The sequence below is a fragment of the Mobula birostris genome, chromosome 25 (genome assembly GCF_030028105.1).
Source record: "Mobula birostris isolate sMobBir1 chromosome 25, sMobBir1.hap1, whole genome shotgun sequence".
NCBI lineage: Eukaryota > Metazoa > Chordata > Chondrichthyes > Myliobatiformes > Myliobatidae > Mobula > Mobula birostris.
The window spans coordinates 15,281,867-15,309,015 of NC_092394.1; the positions used below are offsets into that span (position 1 = coordinate 15,281,867).

At 43.7% G+C, this 27,149-nt stretch overlaps 1 protein-coding gene across 1 annotated transcript in view; it reads right to left on the bottom strand.

Moving 5' to 3' along the window:
- The window catches only part of LOC140187607 (LHFPL tetraspan subfamily member 7 protein), a 364,864-nt gene that overhangs the window by 140,988 nt on the left and 196,727 nt on the right, over window positions 1–27,149 (bottom strand). The window contains exon 2 of the mRNA XM_072243104.1: window positions 10,217–10,355. Within this exon, the coding sequence (XP_072099205.1) occupies window positions 10,217–10,355 (139 nt within the window). The remainder of the gene's footprint in view (window positions 1–10,216; window positions 10,356–27,149) is intronic.

Below are 27,149 nucleotides of genomic sequence, written 5' to 3' on the forward strand. Positions count from 1 at the left end.
TTCAGAACCTCAACCCTAGGACCAGATCTATCCTTGTCCATGATCAAATTGAAACTAATGGTGTTATGATCACTGGAACCAAAGTGCTCCCCTACACAGACTTCTGTCACTTGCCCTAATTCGTTTCCTAACAGGAGATCCAATATTGCATCCCCTCTAGTTGGTCCCTCTATATATTGATTTAGAAAACTTTCCTGAACACATTTTACAAACTCTAAACCATCTAGACCCCTAACAGTATGGGAGTCCCAATCAATGTATGGAAAATTAAAATCCCCTACCACCATAACTTTATGTTTCCTGCAGTTGCCTGCTATGTCTCTGCAGATTTGCTCTTCCAAGTTTCGTAGACTATTGGGTGGTCTGTAATACAATCCCACTAATGTGGCCATACCTTTCCTGTTTCTCAGCTCCACCCATAAGGACTCAGTAGACAAGCCCTCTAATCTGTCCTGCCTGAGCACTGCTGTAATATTTTCCCTAACAAGCAATGCTACTCCCCCACCTTTCATTCCTCTGCCTCGATCACATCTGAAACATCGGAACCCTGGAATATTAAGCTGCCAGTCCTGCCCCTCCTGTAGCCAAGTTTCACTAATTGCTACAACATCATAATTCCACGTGTCAATCCACGCCCTCAACTCATCCGCCTTCCCCGCAATACTCCTAGCATTGAAATATATACACCTCAGAAGATATCTACCACCACTCACAACCTTTCTATCAGCGGATTTGCTTGAACTTTTAACATCATTTATTTTCACCCCAGCCACACTGTTAGCTCTGGCACTCTGGTTTCCATCCCCCTGCAAATCTAGTTTAAAGCCTCCTCAATAGCACTAACAAACCTCCCTGAAAGGATATTGGTCCCCCTGTGGTTCAAGTGTAACCCATCTCTCTTGTACAGGTTCCACCTGCCCCAGAAGAGGTCCCAATGATCTTGAAATCTGAAACCCTGTCCCCTACACCAGTTCCTCAGCCACGTGTTTATCCTCCAGAGCATCCTATTCCTACCCTCACTGGCACCTAGCACAGGTAGCAATCCTGAGATTACCACCCTTGAGGTCCTGCTTTTCAACTTCCTACCAAGCTCTCTATACTCACTGTCCAGGACCTCTTCACTCTTCTTTGCTATGTCATTGGTACCGATGTGCACCACGACATCTGGCTGGTCACCCTCCCACTTCAGAATGTCATGCAATCGATCAGAGACATCCTTGACCCTGGCACCCAGGAGGCAACAAACCATCCTGGATTCTCTGTCACGACCACAGAACCTTCTATCTGCACCTCTAACTATCGAGTCCCCTATTACTACCGCTCTCCTCTTTATCCCCCCTCCCTTCTGCAGTGCAGAGCCAGACTCAGTGCCAGAGATCCGGCTACTGCAGCTAGTCCCAGGTAAGTCATCCCCCCAACAGTATCCAATGCGGTATACTCGTTGTTGAGGGGAATGGCCCCAGGGGAACCCTGCTCTGCCTGCCCTTTCCTCTTCCCTCGCCTGACAGTGACCAAATTTCCTGCCCTCTGCTCCTTTGGCGTAACTACCTCCCTGTAGCTACGATCTATAATCTCCTCATTCTCCCGACTATTTTCTCCAGATGCTTCGGTTTCTTTCCATAGTCCAAAGACATACCGGGTGGGTTAATTGATCATTGTAAATTATCCCGTGATTAGGTTAGGGTTAATAGGATTTGTCGGGGTTTGCTGGGGCACTGAGGCTACTCTGCATTGTATCACTAAATAAACAAAAAGAGTCGAAAAAGAAATTGTGCTAATTAGTTAAAAGGAGGTCAAGGGTTACGAGGAGAGGACAGGAGGATGATGCATTTCCCTGAACCACAGACAGCCTGCCTGTCATCTTCCACCCCTCCTCAGTTCACCGATGAACTCAGGACCTCATCTTACCACTATCCTCCTCCACTTTATACCTCCCCTCTCCGCTTTTCGTCCTGACGCAGGGTTTTGGCTTGAAGTGTCAACGATTCCTCCTCACCATCACCGCAGACACTGCTCGACCCACTGAGTTCCTCAGCAGATTAGTTATTGTGGTTAGCGAATCAATCGTCGTCTTAATGAAATCCTGCAGCTTCCTGGCTGCTGTTTAGGAATGTATTTATTGTTTTTAACCACTTCAGTTTAAATTCTGCAGGTACAGTCGTGGAGTTTGAACTAACGACCCTGGGTCAGGACTTGGGCATCCTCTAACTGTGCACCTGAAATTCTAAAAGTTCACTCAGCGGTGATCCAGTTCTTTTTTTGAAAGTCCTAATTTTATCATCTTTACTTGTATATTTGATCTGATGCCTGCAGTTAAGGGCATAGAAACCAACCCCACTGCCTCTCATACAGAGTAGGAATCTGCAGACAGTAATGGGCTCAGCCTAACACATCATGGAAACATCCCTCCCTACCATCTGTACTGTCTACAATAAGCATTGCCTCAACCACGGGTGAAGCCCTCCACACACTGAGGAGCACTGTCACAAGAAAGCAGCATCAATCATCAGGAACCCCCATCATCCAGGCCATGCTCTCTCTTGTCTCACTACCATCGGGCAGGAGGTACAGAAGCCTCAGGACCCACACCACCAGGTCCAGAAACAGTTATAACCCCTCAAATATCAGGCTCACGAACAAGCGCGGATAACTTCACTCACCTCAACGCTGAACTGATTGCACAACCTACAGGCTCACTTTCAAGGACTCTACAACTCATGTTCTCAGTAATTTTTAAAATTTGCACCATTTGTCTTCCTTTGTTTGTCACACTTTGCTAAAGGATAGTTTTTTTCATAAATTCGACTGTATTACAAGGAGATGGCGGCATGACGCAGCGCGCGCGGCCGTTCCGAATGATATCGTATCTGTGAAGTAGGATGCCGTGCACAATCCTGAGTTGATGGAGACAGCCGTGAGAAGCACGGAGAAACATCTGGAGAAACTTCTGAAATGCCCGCTTCGCTGCCGCTGCTACTGTGCGATCGAGAATCTCTGGAGGGGAAGGCCCCAAATCCTCAGCTTTGCCTATTGCCTGTTGCCGGGGCCGTGGTCAAAGTGCTCGGCAGAGATGGTGCTCGGTGCTCAGTGTCGGAGAGCTGGTCGGAGGCTCGGAGTTTTCGGACGGACTCAAATCGGCTGCGGTCAGGTGCTTCCAGTATGCTGCACCGGCAAGTTTGTGGCGCTGGAGGTTCACCGTCTGCATGAGATGATGGGACTTTCGAGAGACTTTGAGACTTTTACCATGCCATGGTCTGTTCTTTATCAAATTACGGTATTGCTTTGCACTGTTGTAACTATATGTTATAATTATGTGGTTTTTGTCAGTTTTTAAGTTGGTTTGTCATGTGTTTCTGTGATATCATTCTGGAAAAACATGGTATCATTTCTTAATGCATGCATTACTAAATGACAACAAAAGAGGACTGCGTGTCCTCATAATCTAATTTATTTTCTCGTTAATGCCTGCAAGAAAATGAATCTCAAGGTAGTAAGACATTACAACACAGTAAGCCCCTGCTGAACTTTTAACCTATTCTAAGATCCTCTAACCCTTCCCTTCTATATTGCCCTCCATTTTTCTATCATCCATGTGCCTATCTAAAAGTTTCCATCTCAGATCTGTGATAGAAAAATGTAACATATACTTACTTTGAACTCAAGTAGGAAATACCCATGATCAAAGATCCCCACCATCTGGGACATGCAGCTACCACCAGGCAGGGGGTACAGAAGCCTGAAGACCCACACCACCAGGTTCATGGGCAGCTACTGACCTCTGACCAACTAGTTCCTAAACCAACCTGCACAACCACATTCACTACCTCAGTATAGCAACACTCTGGCCACTTTGCACTCCAATGGACTTTATTGTGTTTTGTTTTAATTACACTCAGTAATCACAGGGGGTACCTAATAAAGTGGCCATTGAGTGTATGTTCGTGGTCTTCTGCTGCTGTAGTCCATTCTCTCCAAAGTTCGACATTAATGTGCATTCAGAGATGCTTTTCTGCACACCACTGTTGTAACACGTGGTTATTTGAGTTACTGTCACCTTCCTGTCAACTTGAGCCAATCTGTCCATTCTTCTCTGACCTCTCCCATTAACAAGGTGTTTTGTCCCACAGAACAGCCACTCACTGGATGTTCTTTTGTTTTTCACACCATTCTCTGTAAACTCTAGAGACTGTTGTGTGTGGAAACCCTAGGAGATCAGCAGTTTCTGAGATACTCAAACCACCCCATCTGGCACCAACAATCATTCCACAGTCAAAGTCACTTAGATCATATTTAAACAGAGAAGCATAGAAAATAGAAAATCTACAACACAATGCAGGCCCTTCGGCCCACAATGCTGTGCCGAACATGTACTTGCTTTAGAAATTACCTCGGGTTACCCATAGCCCTCTAGTTTTCTAAGCTCCATGTACCTATCTTGGAGTCTCTTAAAAAACCCTATTGTACCCGCCTCCACCACAGTCGCCGGCAACCCATTCCATGCACTCACCACTCTCTGTGTGAAAAACTTACCCCTGACATCTCCCCTGTGTCTACTTCCAAGCACCCTAAAACTGTGCCCTCTCATGTTAGCCATTTCAGCCCTGGGGAAAAACCTCTGACGATCCACATGATCAATGCCTCTCATCATCTTATAAACCTCTATCAGGTCACCTCTCATCCTTCATCGCTCCAAGGAGAAAAGACCAAGTTCACTCAACCTATTCTCATAAGGCATGCTCTCCAATCCAGGCAATATCCTTGTAAATCTCCTCTGCTCCATTTCTATAGTTTCCACATCCTTCCTGTAGTGAGGTGACCAGAGCTGAGTACAGTACTCAAAGTGGTGTCTGACCAGGGTCCTATATAGCTGTAACATTATCTCTCAGCTCTTGAACGAAGGCTAATACACCGTATGCCTTCTGAACTACACAGACAACCTGCACAGCAGCTTTGAGTCCCGTGAACTCTCTCTCCCATTCCGATGTTTGGTCTGAACAGCAACTGAACCCCTTGGCCATGTCTGCATGTTTTTATGCATTGAGTTGCTGCCACATGATTGGCTGATTAGATATTTGTATTTATGAGCAGATGTACATTAAGTGGCCACTGCATGTATGTTCTTTCATGTCATATATAAGTTATATTTAATTGATGGTTTCCTGGTGTATGTCGTGAATCTGATGCAACGTGCCTGTGGTGTTGCAAGTAAATTTTTCATTGCACCTGTGCATACGACAATAAACTCTATTTTGACTTTAATGCAAGGACAGGAGTCGTGTGGGAACACCACCCTGACTGGCTGTTCCTTCAGCATTGCAGGATGGAAACTTCCTCCACAACAGCCTGGTGCAGTACCTCCAGAACAAAGACTGCAGTGGTTTACAAAGGCACAATGAGGGCTTGACCATAAACCCTGCCTTGACCTTAGACACTCATGTGCTGTGAATGAAGTGAATGGAGGACTCAGTGAGGCCCGCAGTCTCTCCGAAGCCACCACTGCAGCCAGTTGTCTGGGAACCAGAGACTGACCCGGCATGGGAATTTGAGGGGTATCTTTCCTTTGCTGGCACACAGACCTGTTGATATCTGGAAATCAGTGCCCGAGGAAACACTGGAATCAGATACAATCGCCATGTTTAAGAGGCATTTAGACAGGCATTCAGATTCACATTCACAGTTAGGTATCATACGCACACCGAAACATACAGTGAAGTGTGTCGTTTGTGTTCACAACCAACACAACAAGGGTGTTCTGGGGCCGCTCACGGGTAGCAGGTAGCGCAACACTATCACAGCTCAGAGTGTCAGAACTTGGAGTTCAATTCCAACGTCATCAGTGAGGAACCTATACATCTTCCCCATGGAATACGTGGGTTTTCTCTGGGTTCTTGGGTTTCCTCCTGCAGTTCAGAGACGTACCAGTTAGTAAGTTAATTGCTCATTGTAAATTGTCCCGTGATGGGGCTAGGGTTAAATCGGGGGTTGCTATCGGTGTGGCTTGAAGGGCCAGAAAAGCCTGCTCCGTGCTGAATCTCTAAATAATTTCCGGCACCAACACAGTATGCCCACAATGTCCAGCAGAACAACTCATAGCCAACATACAACAAGCAAAAGCAGCGAATCAAACCCTTCCCCATCCCCTTACCTGTACACACAGATCAACCTCCAACACCAGCTCAGGCCTCTTCTATTCCAACGACCTCCAGACTGTCTAATTGCCATTGTCTGTGTGCTTTGTTACCTCATCAGAACAAGTAAGGTCTCTTCAAAATAACTTAAGGATGTGCCGGGTGCAGCCTGCAAGAGTCACCTCATTCCGAACCCAATGTAACATGCCCACAATGTTCATGCATGGCAAGTGGGATTGATGAGAATGGGCAAAATGGACAACATAGATGTGATGGGCTGAAAGGCCTGCTTCTGTTCTGTATGACTCTGTGGCTCTCCCTCCTTTGCCTTGCTGGAGAGAGATGCATTAGCTGGGTTTGAAAAATGCCAACAGGAATTCATCTGAGGAAAGATAAGTCTGGGTTGAGATTCTAAATTAGAGAAAGGCCAGCTTTGATGATATCAGAGAGGATCTGGGATCTGGCAAGCGTGGTCAGGAACAGGTTGTTTTCTGCTAAAGGTGTACTTGGTAAGTGGGAGGCCTTCAAAAATGAAATTTTGAGAGTACCTTGCTTGTACGTGCCTGTCAGAATAAAAGGTTAAGATAGCCAGGTTTAGGGAGCGTTCGTTTTCAAGATATAATGAGACCCTGGTTAAGGAGAAAAAATAAGCTGGTGCCATTGTAGATCCATAATTCATTGAAAGTGGTGTCACAGGTAGATAGAGTCATAAAGAAAGCTTTTGGCAGATTGGCCTTCATAAACCAATGCATTGAGTACAGGAAATGGGATGTTATGTTGAAGTTGTATTAGACGTTGGTGAGACCTAATTTGGAGTATTGTGTGCAGTTTTGGTCACCTAACAGGAAAGATGTAAATGAGGTTGAAAAAGTACAGATAAAATTTACAAGGATTTTGTTGCAACTGGAGGACCAGAGTTATAAGGAAAGATTGAATAGATTAGGATTTTATTTCCGGGAACATAGAAGATTGAGGGGAGATTTGATAGAAGTATACAAAATTATGAGGGTTATAGAAGGGTTGAATGCAAGCAGACTTTTCCCACTGAGATGAGGCAGGCTACAACTAGAAACAGAGAAACATAGAAAAACTACAGCACAATACAGGCTCTTCGTCCCACAATGCTGTCCCGAACATGTCCTTACTTTAGAAATTACCTAGGGTTACCCATAGCCCTCTATTTTTCTAAGCTCCATGTACATATCCAGGAGTCTCTTAAAGGACCCTATTGTATCCACCTCCACCACCATTACTGGCAGCCCATTCCACGCACTCACCACTCTCTGTGTAAAAAAACTCACCCCTGACATCTCCTCTGTACCTGCTTCCAAGCACCTTAAAACTGTGCCCTCTCGTGCTAGCCATTTCAGCCCTGGGAAAAAGCCTTTGACTATCAACACGATCAATGCCTGTCATCACCTTATACACCTATATGCCGGCAGCTTGCTCTCCTTCCATTTTAGGTGCTGGAAGAAGAAGAAACTGACACTAACCTAGTTAGAGCACATCCTGCTTTTTGACACAAGCTCACTCCCTGAGGTAGCAACAGCGTACACCTTACTCTTGTATCCTCATTACAGTGCCTTGAAAAAGCATTCAGCCCCCACTATTTCACATTTTACCATCTCAGTTTCTAGATTTAAAATATATTGAAACAAGAATTTTGAGCTAATCTATAAATGTCAATAAGACAAACGAGCTGATAGTGGATCTCAGGAAGAGTAAGACGAAGGAACACACACCAATCCTCATGGAGGGATCAGAAGTGGAGAGAGTGAGCAGTTTCAAGTTCCTGGTGTCAAGATCTAACCTGGTCCCAGCCTATCGATGCAATTATAAAGAGCCATGGGTTTTGGGTGACAGATGAAAAGTTTAAGGGGAACATAAAGGGAAACTTCTTCACTCAGAGAGTCATGGGAGTGTGGAACGGGCTGCCAGTGCAAGTGATGCATGCAAGCTCAATTTCAACATTTAAGAGAAGTTTGGATAGGTACATGGATGGTAGGGGTACGGAGAGCTATGGGCCCAGTGCAGGTCGAAGGGAGCAGGCAGTTTAAATGGTTTGGCACAGACTAGATGGGCCGAGGGCCTGTACTTTTCTATGATTCTATGACCCTCTAAGACCCAGCTGGATTGGGGACGTATCCAGTTTAGATTCTGAGGAGCACATTAATTATACATCAGCATTTGGGCGTAGGTGTTGAGTGATCACAAGAATAAGTGGTGAATCTGCTTGCTGTCTTCTCTCGCGCACACTTCTGGACCTCCCTCAGCAGCTGAGCCTGTGAATACACTACATAATTTTGCCCAGCCCATTGGCTTCTGATTGATGGAAACATTAATCCTGGAAGTAGAAAACCTTTCCAGTCACCATCTAACTAGTTTACCACTCACAAGAGGCTTGGAGCTCGTTAATCTTTGCCAACATTCACTCGATAGATGGAGTAATTTTCATCTAAAACCTTCAGCGCCAACCCAAACCTTTACAATGCTATTCAAGCGGTATGACATCTGCTACTCGGAACGAAGAGGCTTCAAGAAAAATTCAGAAGCCAACTGCAACTTAATCACTGTAAAATCCACTGAACAATTACATGTATTTAAATGACTAAGTAACACTACAAAAAAGCATAGGAAAGTTAAACTACAAAACAAAACAATTCCACACCCTAATCCAACATTGAGACAAGTGAACCATGGTTGGTCTCAGTAGCTTTGTGATGAGAAGGTAGATCATGACTAGATTTCCTCTCCCTGACATATTCTTGCATAACTATTGGACGGTGAATAGATTAGGATGGCTCTGATAGAACTTACACTCAAACCTTCATGAAGACACAATCATGTAAAGAACCTCCTGTGGAAACGTATTCCATCAAGGAATCTGTGCTTTCGATATGGAGATAATATTAATATTAACTTTGAGTACAATAACACTCAGCACATTTACTGGAGATGTTGTATCATGGTCTGGTACAGCAATTTGAATGCACTGGAATCTAACAAGCAGAGGATAGTTGTCTCAGCCCAATACATTACAACACATCACTTCTCATGAAGGCAACATCGATTATCAAAGATTCCACCATTTGGGCAGGAGGTATAAAAGTCTGAAGTTCCACACCACCAGGTTCAATATCAACTACTTCCCTTCAACCACTCGGTCTCAAACCAACCGGCATAACCACAATAATTGCTTCAGTACGGCAACACAATGATCACTTTGGTCACTTTGTACAAAAATAAACCTTGTATTTTTGTGTAAACATTTTATAATCTTTCTTGTAAACATTGGGTATAATTTATGTTTTTTCTTATGAATACTGTTTATATGACGCCATGTGCTCGTGATGCTGTTGCAATACTGTATGTTTTTCGCTGCACCTTTGCACACACGGACTTGTGTAAATGGCAATAAACTCAACTATTGACTGTCGAAGATTCTTTTCTGCTTGGTGTGCACTTCAGGAACTTGTGGATGTAACATCTGTAAGATATTATACATCGTATTGATATCCTCTATATTGGATGTTTCCAATAATGAGAGAGTCTAGGACTAGAGGGCACACTCTCAGAATACATCCCTCTAGAACAGAGGTGAGGAGGAATTTCTTTAGATCGAGGGTGGTGAATCTATGGTATTCATTACTAGGGACGTATGTGAAGGTCAAATCATTAAGCCGAGGTTGATAGGTTCTTGCCTAGTAAGGGCGCCAAAGGTAACAGGGAAAAGGCAGGAGAATGGGATTGAGAGGGATAATAAAACAGTCATGATCAAACGGCGGATCAGACTCAACGGGCCAAAGGGCCTAATTCTGCTCCCATGTCTCATGGTTTTTACAAACCTTGATAGGTATGAGCTGATATTGCTTTGACTTAGTTTGAAGGTTTGATGCTATCTGCTAATGAGTTACTGCAAAAGTTGCCATGAAAACACAACCGTAAATTTAATTATCAGCCATCTAATTAACCACTGTGTGTGAACAGTGATTGTTAAATCCCACATGGAGCTCCCATGATTTAAACACCACTGTGGCGGAGTGGTGGCCAAGAGACACAGAGAGAGGTACTCTGGAAGACTCACTCACCCGCTGTCGTCTGCATGTAACCAGCTAGTGTGCAGATCCTCTTCTCACACTGACCACTTGGCAGGAAGATGGTAACGATCGCCAGCAGGGCGCTGGTAGCCAGCAGAACACAGCCTCCAGAGCATAGCACAGCACTTGTCTGAAACATTGAGAGGAGCAAAGATTTCAGTTACACTTCTTGTTTCGATTCTCCTGTGACCAGTCTATATGCTGAATTCAAGTTTATTGTTATTGGCCTACATACATGAGGTATATTGTACAGTAATAGACATCCGTTAGTCTCGTGAGACCATGGATTTGCGCCTTGGAAGGTTTCCAGGGCACAGGCCTGGGCAAGGTTGTATGGAAGACCGGCAGTTGCCCATGCTGCAAGTTTCCCCTCTCCACCCCACCGATGTTGTCCAAAGGAAGGGCACTTGGGCCGATACAGCTTGGCATTGATGTCATTGCAGAGCAATGTGTGGTGAAGTGCCTTGCTCAAGGACACAACACGCTGCCTCAGCTGAGGCTCGAACTAGCGACCTTCAGATCACTAGACCGACGCCTTAACCACTTGGCCGCACGCCAACACATACTGTACAGTAATGATATGAAAATTAGCAAACTCTCGTCAGAAACTACAATGGTGCAACAGATACACAAAGTGCTGGGGGAGCTCAGAAAGTCAGGTAGCAGCTATAGGGAGGAATAAGCAGTCGATGTTTTGGGCTGAGATCATTCATCAGAACTGGAAAGGCAGAAGCCAGAATAAGAAGTTGGCGTGGGGGGATGTGTACGAGCTGGCAGGTGAGGGGGAAGGTCGGTGGGTGGGAGAAGGGTGGATGAAGCAAGAAGGTGGGAGGTGATAAGTGGAAGAGGTAAAGGGCTGAAGAAGGAATCTGATAGGGGAGGAGGGAGGAACTTGGAATGGCTTCTTCCCCCTTCCTTCCCAGTCCCGATGAAGGGTCTCGGCCTGAAACATCAGCAGTTTATTCTCCTCCGCAGATAGTGCCCGGCCTGCTGAGTTCCTCCAGCATTTTGTGTGAGTTGCTCAAGATTTCCAGAATCATGCAGAATCTCTTGTTTCTAGAAATTCAATGGATCCTGGCTCCTCCCCTAACCCACACATTTCACCTGTAAACCATGGATGGTGTCATAGTCCCATTATAACTGGGCAAAGTCCCCGTGAACATCCATTACCTCTGCATTCTTTGCACCAGTAATGTTAACTAGGATGGAGGGTGGAACTCACAGGCGTGATAGCCCTCACAGTTTTGTTTTCTTTCATTCCGGGTTACAGGTAAAGTCAGTAATTTATCAACCATTTCCAACTTTGTGATATCAATAAGATTGAAAGAGTAGAGAGAAAATTGACAAGGATCTCATTGGGCCTTGAGGAGGGGTTGAACAGATTAAGACTTTATTTCCCAGAACGAAGGAGAATGAGGGGAGATTTGATAAAGGCATACACAACTAAGACAAAAGCAAGCCGGCTTTTTATGCTGAGGTTGGATGAGACTAGAACTAGAGGTCCTAGATTAAGGATGAAAGGTAAAATATTTAAAGGGAACCTGAGGGGGATCACAAGGTGGTGCAAGAGTGGAACAAGTTGCCAGAATTGGTAGATGTGGGTTCAATTTCATATTTAAGAGGGATTTGGATGGGAGAGGCATGGAGAGCTATGGTCCAGTCCAGGTGGGACAAGTCAGAATTAGAGTTTGGCACATACTAGATGGGCTGAAGGGCCTGTTTCTGTGCTGTAGTAATCTATGACTCATTCTGGACCATTCTGAAGGGCAGGAAGAGTCAACTACACTAGTGTGGGTCTGGAGTTGCCTCTTGGCCAGACTAGATGACGATGACGTATTTCCATCTCTCAGGAACACGAGTAACCAGGTGGCTTATCAATAACAGTCTGTCTTAATAAGCTGAATGTGTTTTATTTAATTAACCAGCTGCAGTGGTGGGATTTGAACTCAGCACTCATCCATTTCTCCTGATTAGGCCAGTAACCTACAAGACGAGCACAATTACCAACAGTCACCAGTCTCTTTCACGTCTGGAAATATTAGAAGTGGTTAAACAGACAAATAGGCAGCTTTGTATTGGGTCAGGGAGTAAATACATATTAGAGGTTGGCGCCGTAGGCTGGGACGGGGCACAGGAGGTAAGGACTGGGCACAGGAGGCAGGTACTGGGCACAGGAGGCAAGGCCTGGGCACAGGAGGCAAGGCCTGGGCACAGGAGGCAGGGACTGGCATGGGTCATAGTTTCACTCCGTCTTGACAGTTGTGGCAGTAGTGTTGTGTGCACATACACGCACATATACACAGACAGATACACATACATACACACACACATACATATGGGCAACACAGTAGCACAGCAGTTAGCAAATCGCTTTACAGTGCCAGTGACAGGGGTTCAATTCCCACCACTGCCTGTAAGGAGTATGTAGTCATAGTCATAGTCATAGTCATACTTTATTGATCCTGGGGGAATTTAGTTAAAAATCACATGTATGTTCTCTTCGTGAACGTGGATGTTTCCTCCTGGTGCCCCAGTTTCCTCCCACATTCCAAGGATGTATGGGTTAGAAGGATAAGAAGAAATAAGGAAAGAATTGGCTATAGTGCACAGGACATATACACACAGTGGACTTTTCATTAGGTACCTCCCATTCCTAATAAAGTGGCCACTGAGTTTTATGTTCATGGTCTTTTGCTACAGTAGACATTCACTTTACTGTTCGATGTGCTATGCGTTTACAAATGCTCGTCTGCACACCGCTGTTGTAATGCATAGTTATCTGAGTGACTGTCATCTTCCTGTCAGCTTGAACCAGTCTGGCCATTCTCCTCTGACTTCTCTCATTAACAAGGTGCTTTGACCTACAGAACTGCGGCTCACTGGATTTTTGTTTTTTGTAACATTCTCTGTAAACTCTAGGGTCAAAGTACATTCATTACAAACTCGAGATTCATCTCTCAACAGGCAGCCACAGAACAAAGAAACCGAAAAGACCCCATTAAAAAAAAAGACCATCAAACACCCAATATGCAGGAAAAAAACAAATCATACAGACAATAAACACAAACAAAGAGCATTCTGAACTGAAGTCCACAGAAACTGTTGTACATGAAAATCACAGGCAATCAGGAGTTTCTAAGATACTCAAACCACCCCGTCTGGCACCAACAATCATTCCACAGTCAAAGTCACTTAGATCACATATCTTACCCATTCTGCTCTGAACAATACCTAAACCTCTTGACCATGTTTGCATGCTTTTATGCATTGAGTTGCTGCCACTGGATTGGGCGATTACGTAGCAGTTACATGGCACTATTATAGCTCAGGAGTTCCGGAGTTTGAAGTTCAATTCCAACGCCATCTGTAATGAGTCGGTACGTCCTCCCCAGGGATGGATGGATTGTGTGGGTTTTCGCTGGGTCCTCTGGTTCCCTCCCACCAGCTAGACCATGTTCTCTTCTCGCTGCTGCCATCAGGAAGAAGGTACAGGAGCCTCAGGACTCACACTACCATGTTCAGGAACAGCTATTACCCCTCAACCAACAGGCTCTTAAACCAGAGGCATAATCCCACTTGCCCCATCACTGAACTATTCCCACAACCTATGGACTCATTTCCAATGACTCTTCATCTCGTGTTCCTGATATTTATTGCCTATTTGTTTATTATTTTCTTTTTTCTGTATTTGCACAGTCTTTTTGCACATTGATTGATTCTCTGTCCTGTTGGGTGTAGCCTCTCATTGATTCTTGGATTTACTATGAATGTCCACAAGAAAATGAATCTCAGGGTTATATATGGTGACATACATGTACTTTGATAATAAATTTACTTTGAACAGGGAGACAGAAGTTAAAGGACCAAAGACTGGGATAGATTTAGGATCTAGCAAAGGACAAAACTGAGAGTAATGTTGGGTATAGATTTAGAATCTAGCAAAGGGGGAGAATAATGGTAATAAAAATGAATGGGAAAGGGAACTTCAACCTTCCCTACCTACACAGAAATGGGATAAAATTTTTCAATTAGTTAGTACTTCTTCTATATGTGCTAAACATACTTTAATACAATTTAAAGTAGTACACAGAGCTCATATGTCCAAAGATAAACTAGTTCATTTTTATTCCCATATAAACCCTACTTGTGATAGATGTCACTCTGTAGTGGCTTCTTTAACTCATATGTTTTGGTCCTGTCCTCGTTTGGAAAAATATTGGAAAGACATTTTTGATATTATTTCAACAGTTCTATGCTTTGATTTAAAACCCCATCCTATTACGGCAATCTTTGGATTGCCAAGGGTAGAACATAGATCTTTGTCTTCTTCAGCCTGTCGAATGATAGCTTTTGTTACTTTAATGGTGAGAAGATCTATTTTGTTGAACTGGAAGGAAACTAATCCTCCAACTACATTCCAATAGTTTTCTCAAACCATATTAAGTTTAAATTTAGAAAAAATTAGAAGCGATATTTTTGACCCTTCGGTTAAATTTGAAGAAACTTGGAAACCTTTTATGCAACATTTTCATATGATGTAATCTGACCTTTCCGAATATTTTTTCTAAACTTAAATTATATGATGAGAGGAGCGGAGTTAACGACATTATTGAATGTGTCCGATACAAGCTGTTGGTCTAGCCCTGTTTTATTTTTTTTCTTGGGGTATTTTTTTCTCTTTTTCTTTTGGGGATTTTTTTGTTTTTTTTTTTCTTTTTATTTCTTTTTTAATGTTTAATCTCATTATGAGTTTGGAGGTCTTTTATATCTATGTTACTTAAAATTCATTTTATATATGCTGATGAACATTTTTCCAATCTCTTTGTATCAACTTTGTTATTGAGTTTATAATTTTGAAAAATTAGTAAGAAGATTTAAAAAGAAAAGAAAGAAAGAGAATAATGGTAATAAATATAGATAATAAATTATGAGAGCAAAGTAGTGAAGAATATATAAAATAGACAATAAGAAATTCTTTAGAAGGAGCAAGCCAGGGCTTTTCTCTTTGGAAAGGAGGATGAGAGGTGACGATAGAGGTATACAAGATGATAACAGGCACAGATCGAGGAAATCTCCATTATGTCTTGTATGTAGTATGAGTAGACTACATATTTTCTTCAGACCTTTTTCAAATGCTTGCTTCTGGAACGCACTAAAGGGCTATTAAAGTACTAGTACTACTACTACTTTAGTACTAAAGCACTAAAGCACTAAAGCTTAACATCATTTTTAAAGTTTCTTCCCCCAGGCAGTTAATCTAATCAACCATTCTAATCAGCCCCCGCCACCCCACTCTATCTATTACTTCAGTCGCTGTAAATACTTTGAACCACCTTTTGTAATGCTGGCTATATTGCAAATACTGTACATGCCTGCATTTATTCTCATTTTATTCCATATCCCATACTTGTTATTTTATTTTTATATAATTCTTTATTCTGTATAATTGTTGAGTATTGTTGTTTTTGGTACATGTCGCTCCAACGCACCACAGCAAATTCCTAACACATGTAAATATATGTGGTGAATGAAGTTGATCGTTGACGTGCTTGACCTTCAGTAGCAATTTCCAATATCAGAGCTACCTCTTCTGAATGAGAGATGGGATGTGGATACTGCTGGCAAAGCCAGTACTTAATTGCCCATCCCTAACTGCAGTGGGAAGGTGTTGCTGCAGCCCAAGTGGTGAAGGCACTCCCACAGACCTCTTGCCTTGCGACTTCCAGTGTTTCAGGACATTGGCAACGAATGAACAGTGATGTGTTTCCAGTTACCGGGGGGAGGCTGCGTCCTCATAAACCTGGTGGGGCAGGCTGCACGTGGAGGTTGGAACGGACTGGGAGAGCTTCAGAAAATCGCCTCCTTAAATACCTCCGTCTCACAACTACAACTCAGTCAAGTGAATATTAGAGCCCGACTGCAAAATAACCTCAGTTGCGTTATAATCCAATGATTGCTGCTAAAGTCCATTGTTGTTTCTATTACAGTCAATCCCTTTTTGAATTGAAAGGTTTCCTCCTTTCTATCATGGCTCTGTCTCATATTACAGCATGTCCATTTATCACACACAGATACAGTGGTCTCATTTATATTACAAAAAGTTACGCAGCCCGAGCGCCTTCCCCTCCACCAACAGATTTCTGAACGGTCCATAAACCCATAAACAATACCTTATTACCTTGCTTTCTTTTTGCACTGGTTATTGATTTTTTTATTGTAACTCACAGTAATATTTTTATGTACTGCACTGTACCACTGCTGCAGAACAAATTTTACAACCTACAGTATGTCAGTGAGAATAAACCTGATTCTGACATCTCAAGAGCAAAATCCAATGATTTTTAAAATATATATTACAGCTCAATTTCACTACGACATCAGCAATTTACTGATATAGACTTCAGGAAAGGGAGAGGTCCGTGAGCTAGTCCTCATCGGAGGATCAGAGGTGGAAAGCGTTAGCAACTTTAAGCTCCTGGGTGTTACTATTTCAGAGGACCGGTCCTGAACGAACCCAGTATGTAAGGGGAGGGGAGGAGAAGATGGTGGCGTGATGCAGCGCGCACGGCCACTCCGAAATGATATTGTATTTGTAAGTAGGTACCGTGCACAATCCTGATTTGATGGAGACGGACATGAGAAGCGTGGAGGAACATCTGGAGAAACTTCTGAAATGCCCGCTTCGCTGCCTCTGCTACTGTGCGATTGAGAATCTCCGGAGGGGAAGGCCCCAGATCCTCGGCTTTGCCTATTGCCTGTTGCCACGGCCCGGATTGAAGCGCTCGGCAGAGATGGTGCTCGGCGCTCGGTGTCAGAGGGCTGGTCGGAGGCTCGAAGTTTTCGGACGGACTCAAGAGAAGGCTGTGGTTGGGTGCTTCCAGGGTGCTGCATCGGCAAGTTTGCAGTGCTGGAAGCTCATGGCAGGGAGAGTTTTTCTTCCTTCTACCATCTGCGTGAGATGATGAGACTTTCGAGAGACCTTGAGACTTTTTTTTACTGTGCCCATGGTCTGTTCTTCTATCAAATTACGGTTACAGCGAGAATTGGAGGAGCAAATCTGCAGAGAGATAGCAGACAACTGCAGGAAACATAAAGTTGTGGTGGTAGGAGATTTTAATTTTCCATACATTGACTGGGACTCCCATACTGTTAGGGGTCTAGATGGTTTAGAGTTTGTAAAATGTGTTCAGGAAAGTTTTCTAAATCAATATATAGAGCGACCAACTAGAGGGGATGCAATATTGGATCTCCTGTTAGGAAACGAGTTAGGACAAGTGACGGAAGTCTGTGTAGGGGAGCACTTTGGTTCCAGTGATCATAACACCATTAGTTTCAATTTGATCATGGACAAGGGTAGATCTAGTCCTAGGGTTGAGGTTCTGAACTGGAAGAAGGCTGAATTTGAAGAAATGAGAAAGGATCTAAAAAGTGTGGATTGGGACAGGTTTTTCCCTGGCAAAGATGTGATTGGTAGGTGGGAAGCCTTCAAAGGGGAAATTTTGAGAGTGCAGAGTTTGTATGTTCCTGTCAGGATTAAAGGCAAATTGAATAGGAATAAGGAACCTTGGTTCTCAAGGGATATTGCAACTCTGATAAAGAAGAAGAGGGAGTTGTATGAAATGTATAGGAAACAGGGAGTAAATCAGGTGCTTGAGGAGCATAAGAAGTGCAAGAAAATACTTAGGAAAGTAATCAGGAGGGCTAAAAGAAGACATGAGGTTGCCTTGGCAGTCAAAGTGAAGGATAATCCAAAGAGCTTTTACAGGTATATTAAGAGCAAAAGGATTGTAAGGGATAAAATTGGTCCTCTTGAAGATCAGAGTGGTCGGCTATGTGCGGAACCAAAGGAAATGGGGGAGATCTTAAATAGGTTTTTTGCTTCTGTATTTACTAAGGAAACTGGCATGAAGTCTATGGAATTGAGGGAATCAAGCAGTGAGATCATGGAAATCGTACAGATTGAAAAGGAGGAGGTGCTTGCTGTCTTGAGGAAAATTAAAGTGGATAAATCCCCGGGACCTGACAGAGTGTTCCCTCGCACCTTGAAGGAGACTAGTGTTGAAATTGCGGGGATCCTGGCAGAAATATTTAAAAAGTCGCTGTCTACGGGTGAGGTGCCGGAGGATTGGAGAGTGGCTCATGTGGGTTCCGCTGTTTAAAAAAGGATCGAAAAGTAATCCAGAAAATTACAGGCTGGTGAGTTTAACATCGGTAGTGGGTAAGTTATTGGAAGGAGTACTAAGAGACAGAATCTACAAGCATTTGGATAGACAGGGGCTTATTAGGGAGAGTCAACATGGCTTTGTGCGTGGTAGGTCATGTTTGACCAATCTATTGGAGTTTTTCGAGGAGGTTACCAGGAAAGTGGATGAAGGGAAGGCAGTGGATATTGTCTACATGGACTTCAGTAAGGCCTTTGACAAGATCCCGCATAGGAGGTTAGTTAGGAAAATTCAGTCGCTAGGTATACATGGAGAGGTGGTAAATTGGATTAGACATTGGCTCAATGGAAGAAGCCAAAGAGAGGTGGTAGAGAATTGCTTCTCTGAGTGGAGGACTGTGACTAGTGGTGTGCCACAGGGATCAGTGCTGGGTGCATTGTTATTTGTCATCTATATCAATGATCTGGATGATAATGTGGTAAATTGGATCAGCGAATTTGCTGATGATACAAAGATTGGAGGTGTAGTAGACAGTGAGGAAGGTTTTCAGAGCCTGCAGAGGGACTTGGACCAGCTGGAAAAATGGGCTGAAAAATGGCAGATGGAGGTTATACAGACAAGTGTGAGGTATTGCACGTTGGAAGGACAAACCAAGGTAGAACATACAGGGTTAATGGTAAGGCACTGAGGAGTGCAGTAGAACAGAGGGATCTGGGAATACAGATACAAAATTCCCTAAAAGTGGTGTCACAGGTAGATAGGGTCATAGAGAGAGCTTTTGGTACATTGGCCTTTATTAATCAAAGTATTGAGTATAAGAGCTGGAATGTTATGATGAGGTTGTATAAGGCATTGGTGAGGCCGAATCTGGAGCATTGTGTTCAGTTTTGGTCACCAAATTACAGGAAGGATATTAATAAGGTTGAAAGAATGCAGAGAAGGTTTACAAGGATGTTGCCGGGACTTAAGAAACTCAGTTACAGAGAAAGGTTGAATAGGTTAGGACTTTATTCCCTGCAGCGTAGAAGAATGAGGGGAGATTTGATAGAGGTATATAAAATTATGATGGGTATGGATAGAGTGAATGCAAGCAGGCTTTTTCCACTGAGGCAAGGGGAGAAAAAAACCAGAGTACATGGTTTAAGGGTGAAGGGGGAAAAGTTTAAAGGGAACGTTAGGGGGGGCTTCTTCACACAGAGAGTGGTGGGAGTGTGGAATGAGCTGCCAGATGAGGTGGTAAATGCAGGTTCTTTTTTAACATTTAAGAATAAATTGGACAGATACATGGATGGGAGGTGTATGGAGGGATATGGTCTGTGTGCAGGTCAGTGGGACGAGGCAGAAAATGGTTCGGCACAGCCAAGAAGGGCCAAAAGGCCTGTTTCTGTGCTGTAGTTTCTATGATTTCTATGGTTATAATTATGTGGTTTTTGTCACTTTTTTTAGTCTTAGTTTGTCTTGTGTTTCTGTGATATCATTCTGGAGGAACATTGTATCATTTCTTGATGCATGCATTACTAAATGACAATAAAAGAGGACTGCGTGTCCTCATAATCTAATCTAATCAATCTAATTGCAATTGTGAAGAAAGCACAGCAGTGCGGAGATTCGGCATAACATCTAAAACTTCTATAGATGTCTAGTGAGGAGTGTATTGACTGGCTGCATCACGGACTAGTATGGAAACACTGATGCTTTTGAATGGAAAATCCAACAAAAGCAGTGGACCCAGCCCTCCCAACCATTGTGCACGTCTACCTGAGTCGCAGCATCCATCATCAGAGATCCCCACCACCAATGTCATGCTCTCTTATTACTGCTGCCATCAGGTAGAAGATACAAGAGCTCAGGACCCGCACCACCAGGTTCAAGAACAGTTACTAGGCTCTTGAATAGAGGGGGATAACTATACTCACTTGCCCCATCATTGAAAGGTTCCCACAACCAATTATCTGACTTTAAGGACTCTTTATCTCATTACTTATTGCTAATTATTTATATTTGTATTTACACAGTTTGCTGTCTTCTCTGGTTTATCGTCCATTGATCCCATTATAGATACTATTCTATAAATTTGCTAAGCATGCACACAGGAAAATGAATCTCAGGGGTTGTACATGGTGACGTGCCTGTACTTTGATAATAAAATCTACTTTAAACTTTGAAACATCATTAACCTGAAACATTGTGCTTCTCTCTCTCAATTGATACTGCCTGACCTGCTGAGTAACCTCACCATTTCCTGTTTCGGTTTTGTGCCTCACATTTGGACTTCGGGCCTTTATTTTTGGATTATTATTTTGATTAATTTTATGGGGATGTTTTACAGTTTGTTTTGTTAGTTTTCAACAATATTGGGTATTGTCAGTTAGATCCTCAAAGCCCTGCAAATTTTCTTTAGTGATACTTTACCAGCTCTCTTATGACTCTACAACCACTACTACCCCAGCAGAGCATTCTACACCCTGATTACAACCACTACTACCCCAGCAGAGCATTCTACACTCCGATTACAACCACTACTACCCCAGCAGAGCATTCTACACTCCGATTACAACCGATACAACCCCAGCAGAGCATTCTACACTCCGATTACAACCACTACTACCCCAGCAGAGCATTCTACACTCCGATTACAACCAATACAACCCCAGCAGAGCATTCTACACTCCGATTACAAGCACTACTACCCCAGCAGAGCATTCTACACTCTGATTACAAGCACTACTACCCCAGCAGAGCATTCTACACCCTGATTACAACCACTACTACCCCAGCAGAGCATTCTACACTCTGATTACAACCAATACAACCCCAGCAGAGCATTCTACACTCTGATTACAACCACCACTACCCCAGCATAGCATTCTATACTCCGATTACAACCAGTACTATCCCGCCAGAGCATTCTACACTCTGATTACAACCAATACAACCCCAGCAGAGCATTCTACGCCCTGATTACAACCACTACTACCCCAGCAGAGCATTCTACACCCTGATTACAACCACTAGTACACCACCAGAGCATTCTACACTCTGATTACGACCACTACTACCCCAGCAGAGCATTCTACACTCTGATTACAACCACTACTACCCCAGCAGAGCATTCTACACTCTGATTACTCACTAGAAAAAAAAGATTTTTATTCCCATGTCACTTTTAGTTCTATTGTCAATCACCTTCATTGTATGTCATCCAGTTCTCAACCCTCCTCTGCCAACAGGAAATGTATCTCTCTATCTACTCCATCCCTACACCTATAGCTTTTTAAAAACTTCGAATCAAAGTCCAAGTTTTATGATTATAATGGAGATGGACAAGGATGGACTGTCAGTTAATGTCTTTCATTGGAAGGAAAACTGATGTTGATAAGAAAGGTCACAATTGGCCAGAATGGACTGGGTGCATCTACTTGATAGTAGTATACGTGGTGACAAGAGGCATAGATTGAGTGGACAACCAGAGATTTTTCCCCGGGGTGGAAATGGCTAATAGAAGGGCCATAATTTTAATGTGATTAGAGAAAAGTATAGGAGGGATGTCAGAAGTAAGTTTTTTTTTAATATACAGAGAGCAGTAAATGCAAGAATGTCTTTCCAGGGGTGGTGGAAGAGACAGATACATTAGGCACTTTTTAGAAGCTCTTAGGCAGGGGCATGAAATATGGAGGGCCATATAGGAAGGGTTAGATTGATCTTAGACTAGGTTAAAAGACTGGTACAACATCATGGGCCAAAGCACCGGTACTGTGCTGTGCTGTTCTAAGTTCTGTTTTAATACAAGGTCCTTGATGTACATGGCTGACAATCTCCAGTAAGTTGTTGGCAAGGTGGTTAGGAAGGCATAAAGGGTTCCTTCATCACTAGTGCTACTGCCCTCATTACACAGCAGTGGGGAATATAGAGGCACGGCTCAACTATGGAAAACAGACAGTCGTTGGAGAACTATATTCAGTCCTGGATACCACATTAGGGGAGGGATATGACTGAACTGGAGGGTGCACTGGTGATTCACCTGGATGCAATAGAGCATTTCAGCTATGAGGAGAGATTAGATTTGTTTTCCTTAAAACAGAGAGGGTCAAAAAGGGACCCAAGTAAAGAATGCAAAATTATGGAGGAGCATAGACTGGATAGGTAGTGACAAACCTAGGTGTAGGTAGTAGATTTAGAGGGGTTAAGAAAAAGAAGTTTTTTCACCCCGAGTGTAGTTGAAACCTGGGTCACAGTGCCTGAAGAATGGTATAGTCAGATGGTATTTAATCATTGTTTAGATGAGCACTTGAAACTTTCCGATTTTGAAAGCTGGAAAATAGGATTATAGAGATCTGAAGATATCACAGATGCAGTCAGACAAAGGGGCCTGTTTCTGTGCTGTATGAATGAAGGAGACCCTTTTGCAGCCTCATCTGTTCCAAGGAGAATGACCCCAGTGCTTCTCGACCCTCATCCCCAATAAATCTCCTCTCCAAAGCTTTCATATCTTTCGGAAAGTGTGGCAATCAGATCTGAACGTAATATTCCTGTGCTGACTGAACAAGTATTTTTAGGAACGTGACTTATTTGCTCTTGTGCTGTAAGCCTCTATTTGTAAAGCCCAGAGTTCTGTAAGCTTTGTTTCACCTCGTTGTCAACTTGGACAATTCACAGCCATAATTCTGTCTTGCTTTGTACTTTTGCCACAAAGCAACAAATTTCACAACATACATCAGTGATAATAGATCTGACTTTGACGCGTTTTGGTGGAGAACAACCTATAGGCTCACTTTCAAGGGCTCTACAACTCATGTTCTCAGCAATTTTTTTTGTACTTGCACAGTTTTTATTCTTTTGCACATTGGTTGCTTGTCAGTCTTTGTGAGCAGTTTTTCAATGATTTTGTATTTCTTTGTTCTACTGTGCTCGGAGAAGGACATAAAGATACGAAAGGTGCTGGCGTGGAGGGCTATGAACGACATGAAGGAAATCTGGAAGTCGAACCTGACCAGAGGGCTTAAAAAGAGGATTTTCATAGCAGTCATGGAGTCCATTCTCACGTACGGATGCGAGACGTGGACACTCACCAAGACGATGTGAAAGTCTCTAGATGGTTGCTATACACGAATGCTCCGATGGCTCTTGACATGAGTTGGCAACAGCACATGACGAACGTCGAGCTCTATAACAACCTACCGATGCTCACCACTAAAATCGAGGTGAGAAGACTGCAACTAGTGGGGCACTGTCTATGCCACCCCAAGCTACCTGCCAGCCTAGTCATCATATGGGAGCCCAAGCACGGGAGGATGAACCCTGGGCGCCCTCCCAAGACTATGGTCAACACGCTCCTAGAAGACAGCGGCGCGGCTAATGTAGATGAACTGAACACACTGATGAGGGACAGGGAGAAGTGGAGAGTCTGTCATCGTGCCTGACGCCGGCCCCCTAGGCCTGAGTCGACGTAGTAGTAGTAGTTCTACTGTGAATGCCTGCAAGCAAATGAATCTCGGTGATATATATGTAATTTGATATTAAATTTTCTTTGAACTTTGAGAGTTCAAGGCATCATGCCAGGCTGCTAGAGGTGGAGAGTCATGAACTGGCAGTAAGAGAGCTTGACCATCAGGTTAGTTGCCAGTGCACCTGAGGGGACAGGTACAGGAATTTAAATTTGTTGTGTTTCACAGAGTTACTGTACCGTGCAAAAGTCTTGGGCACGTATTTATATATAGCTAGGGCACTTAAGACTTTTGCACAGAACTGTATTTGTCAATGTGGAGCAGAGAGTGAGTTTGTAAATCTGGTGGGAGCAAAGGCCATTGGGAATGGCGAGGGTGGAGCGCCGCGGGAGGGGGGTGGGACAGGTGGCAGAGAAGGAGTGCCAGGTGCGGGAGGTGGCACGGGTGCAGACACACCCAGCCCTGAGACACCAGACAAGGTCATCTGATTCCAAACGATTGGTTTATTGATCATTACAGAATGTCTCTCTGGTGCTTTCTGCTCCCTCCCCTCTCTATTATCCTTTTCCCAACCATGATTCCCCTCTCCCTGTCCCCCCTGCCGCTCTCAGTACACAATAGAGACCCATATCAGAATGAGGTTTAACGTCACTCACATATGCCATGAATTTTTTTTTGTGCAGTGCAATACATAAAATTACTATGGTACTGTGCAAAAGTCTTAGGCACCCCAGCTATATATATGTGCCTAAGATTTTTGCACAGTACTGCACACGCTAAAGAGCTTGTGTGCCACCTGTGCATAAGATAGGTGGAGGGGCCGGTAGTGCTGAGGAAACAGAGTCTGCAGAGAGACTTGGATAGATTGGAAGAATGGGCAAAGAAGTGGCAAATGAAATACAATGTTGGAAAGTGTATGGTTATGCACTTTGGTAGAAGGAATAAACGGGCAGACTATTATTTAAATGGGGAGAGAATTCAAAGTTCTGAGATGCAACGGGACTTGGGAGTCCTCATACAGGATACCCTTAAGGTTAACCTCCAGGTTGAGTCGATGGCGAAGAAGGCAAATGCAATGTTGGCATTCATTTCTAGAGGAATAGAGTATAGGAGCAGGGATGTGATGTTGAGGCTCTATAAGGCACTGGTAAAACCTCACTTGGAGTACTGTGTGCAGTTTTGGTCTCCTTTTTTAAGAAAGGATGTGCTGACTTTGGAGAGGGTACAGAGAAGATTCACTAGAATGATTTCGGGAATGAGAGGGTTAACATATGAGGAACGTTTGACTGTTCTTGGACTGTATTCCTTGGAGTTTAGAAGAATGAGGGGGGACCTCATAGAAACATTTCAAATGTTGAAAGGCATGGACAGAGCGGATGTGGCAAAATTGTTTCCCATGGTGGGGGAATCTAGTACAAGAGGGCATGACTTAAGGATTGAAGGGCGCCCATTCAGAACAGAGATGCAAAGAAATTTCTTTAGCCAGAGGGTGGTGAATCTATGGAATTTGTTGCCACAGGCAGCAGTGGAGGCCAAGTCATTGGGTGTATTTAAGGCAGAGATTGATAGGTATCTGAGTAGCCAGGACATCAAAGGTTATGGTGAGAAGGCAGGGGAGTGGGACTAAATGGGAGAATGAATCAGCTCATGATAAAATGGCGGAGCAGACTCGATGGGCCGAATGGCTGACTTCTGCTCCTTTGTCTTATGGTCTTATAAACACATGATATGCAGTTTGTTATAAAATCAGGAGAATCTGCAGGTACTGGAAATCCAGAGGAGCACACACAGAAGGCTGGTGGAACTCAGCAGGTGAGGGGGAAAAAGGAGTTAACATTTCAGGCCGAGACCCTTCATTCAGACTCAGTAGCGGTTTATGGATGATAAGTGGAGCAGACACAATATCATTGTCCCAGCTTGTCTTCGCCACCTGATTGCACACAGCATCAGAGCAAGATAAGAATACCAGGACCGGCTTCAGCGTTTCTTTCGGTGCCTGACAGGAACCACTTACGAGCTTGTCAGACATGCACTGTTGCTCTGGTCTAGAAAGTTCATCCATGGCAACAAACGTATAAAGAAAGATCTCTTTACAAACTGACAATACAATCTCTGTCAGAGTGGTGTAAGGGGACAGAGCAAACATAATTGAATTTTCTCACTGTGAAATGTCATTTCAATTAGATAGTGTCAGTTCTGCACTTCAATTCCATTCACCTGCTGGAGTTTTCTCTTCTGGCTCGTGCCCTTACTTAACCAAGGTCTATTGATTTCAGTTTCAAAAGCTCCTGTTTCCCCTGGCATCCATGGTCCCTTGGCTTCCAGCTTGTGTGAAAGGTACTCAGCATGTGCTTATTAGGACTTAACACCTCATACTGGAACCAGATGTGTTCGCAGTACCGTGGAGACACAACAAACTGGCAGATGCTGAAATCTGGAGCAAAAACACACTCAAATGGACAGGTAATGTTTCAGGTTGAGACCCTTCTTTTCACCAGTTGATCTGAAACGTGGACCGTCCATTTCCCTGCACAGGTCCTGCAGTGCGGCCAAAGCATTCAGGTCTTGGGATGGAGGTGACCGGTGCATGGGCAAATGTTGCTTTGAGAGCCTGCAGGCAACTGGGATGAGTTGAGCCCGTGCAGTGCAAGATTCCTGCTTGCTCCCAGTTGTGTGTGTGTGGTGGGGGAGGGGAAGCAGTTGCCATCTCACCAATCATGAAAGGGCAGCGTGATAGCCCAACGCTCTACATCGCCAGCTGTAAGATTGTGGTTTGATTCCCGCTGTACGTTTTCCCCATGACCGCGTGGGTTTCCTCTGAGTGCTCTGGTTTCCTCCCACATTCCATAAACAGATAGTTAGGTTTACTGAGCTATGAGCATGTTGTGTCGGTGCCAGAAGCTCCTTTTCTTTACTGCTATTTTGTGCAATTTTGATGGAGGTGGACTGACCCGAGTAACCTTGCGTTACAACAGTTGTGTGCAGAAGAGCATCTCTGAACACACAACATGTTGACCCTTACAGGCTACAGCAGCAAAAGGCCACACTGGGATCCACTCCTCAACCTAACAAAGTAGCCACTGAGTATATTTTCCTCATCATACCCTGAAAGATGCCGCTGATTAACATTGAAGATAAACCTTTTGACCGTACAGTGTTCCACTTGACCCACTCCTTCCTCGATGTTTTCCTGCCACGAATCATTTCTGGTTTTACTGACTGTACTGACAAAGCTTTTCCTTGTATAAGAGAGGCAGAAGATATCTAACTTCTCATAAGTTTATACTATGCTCAATAAAGCATCTAAACTTATACCTG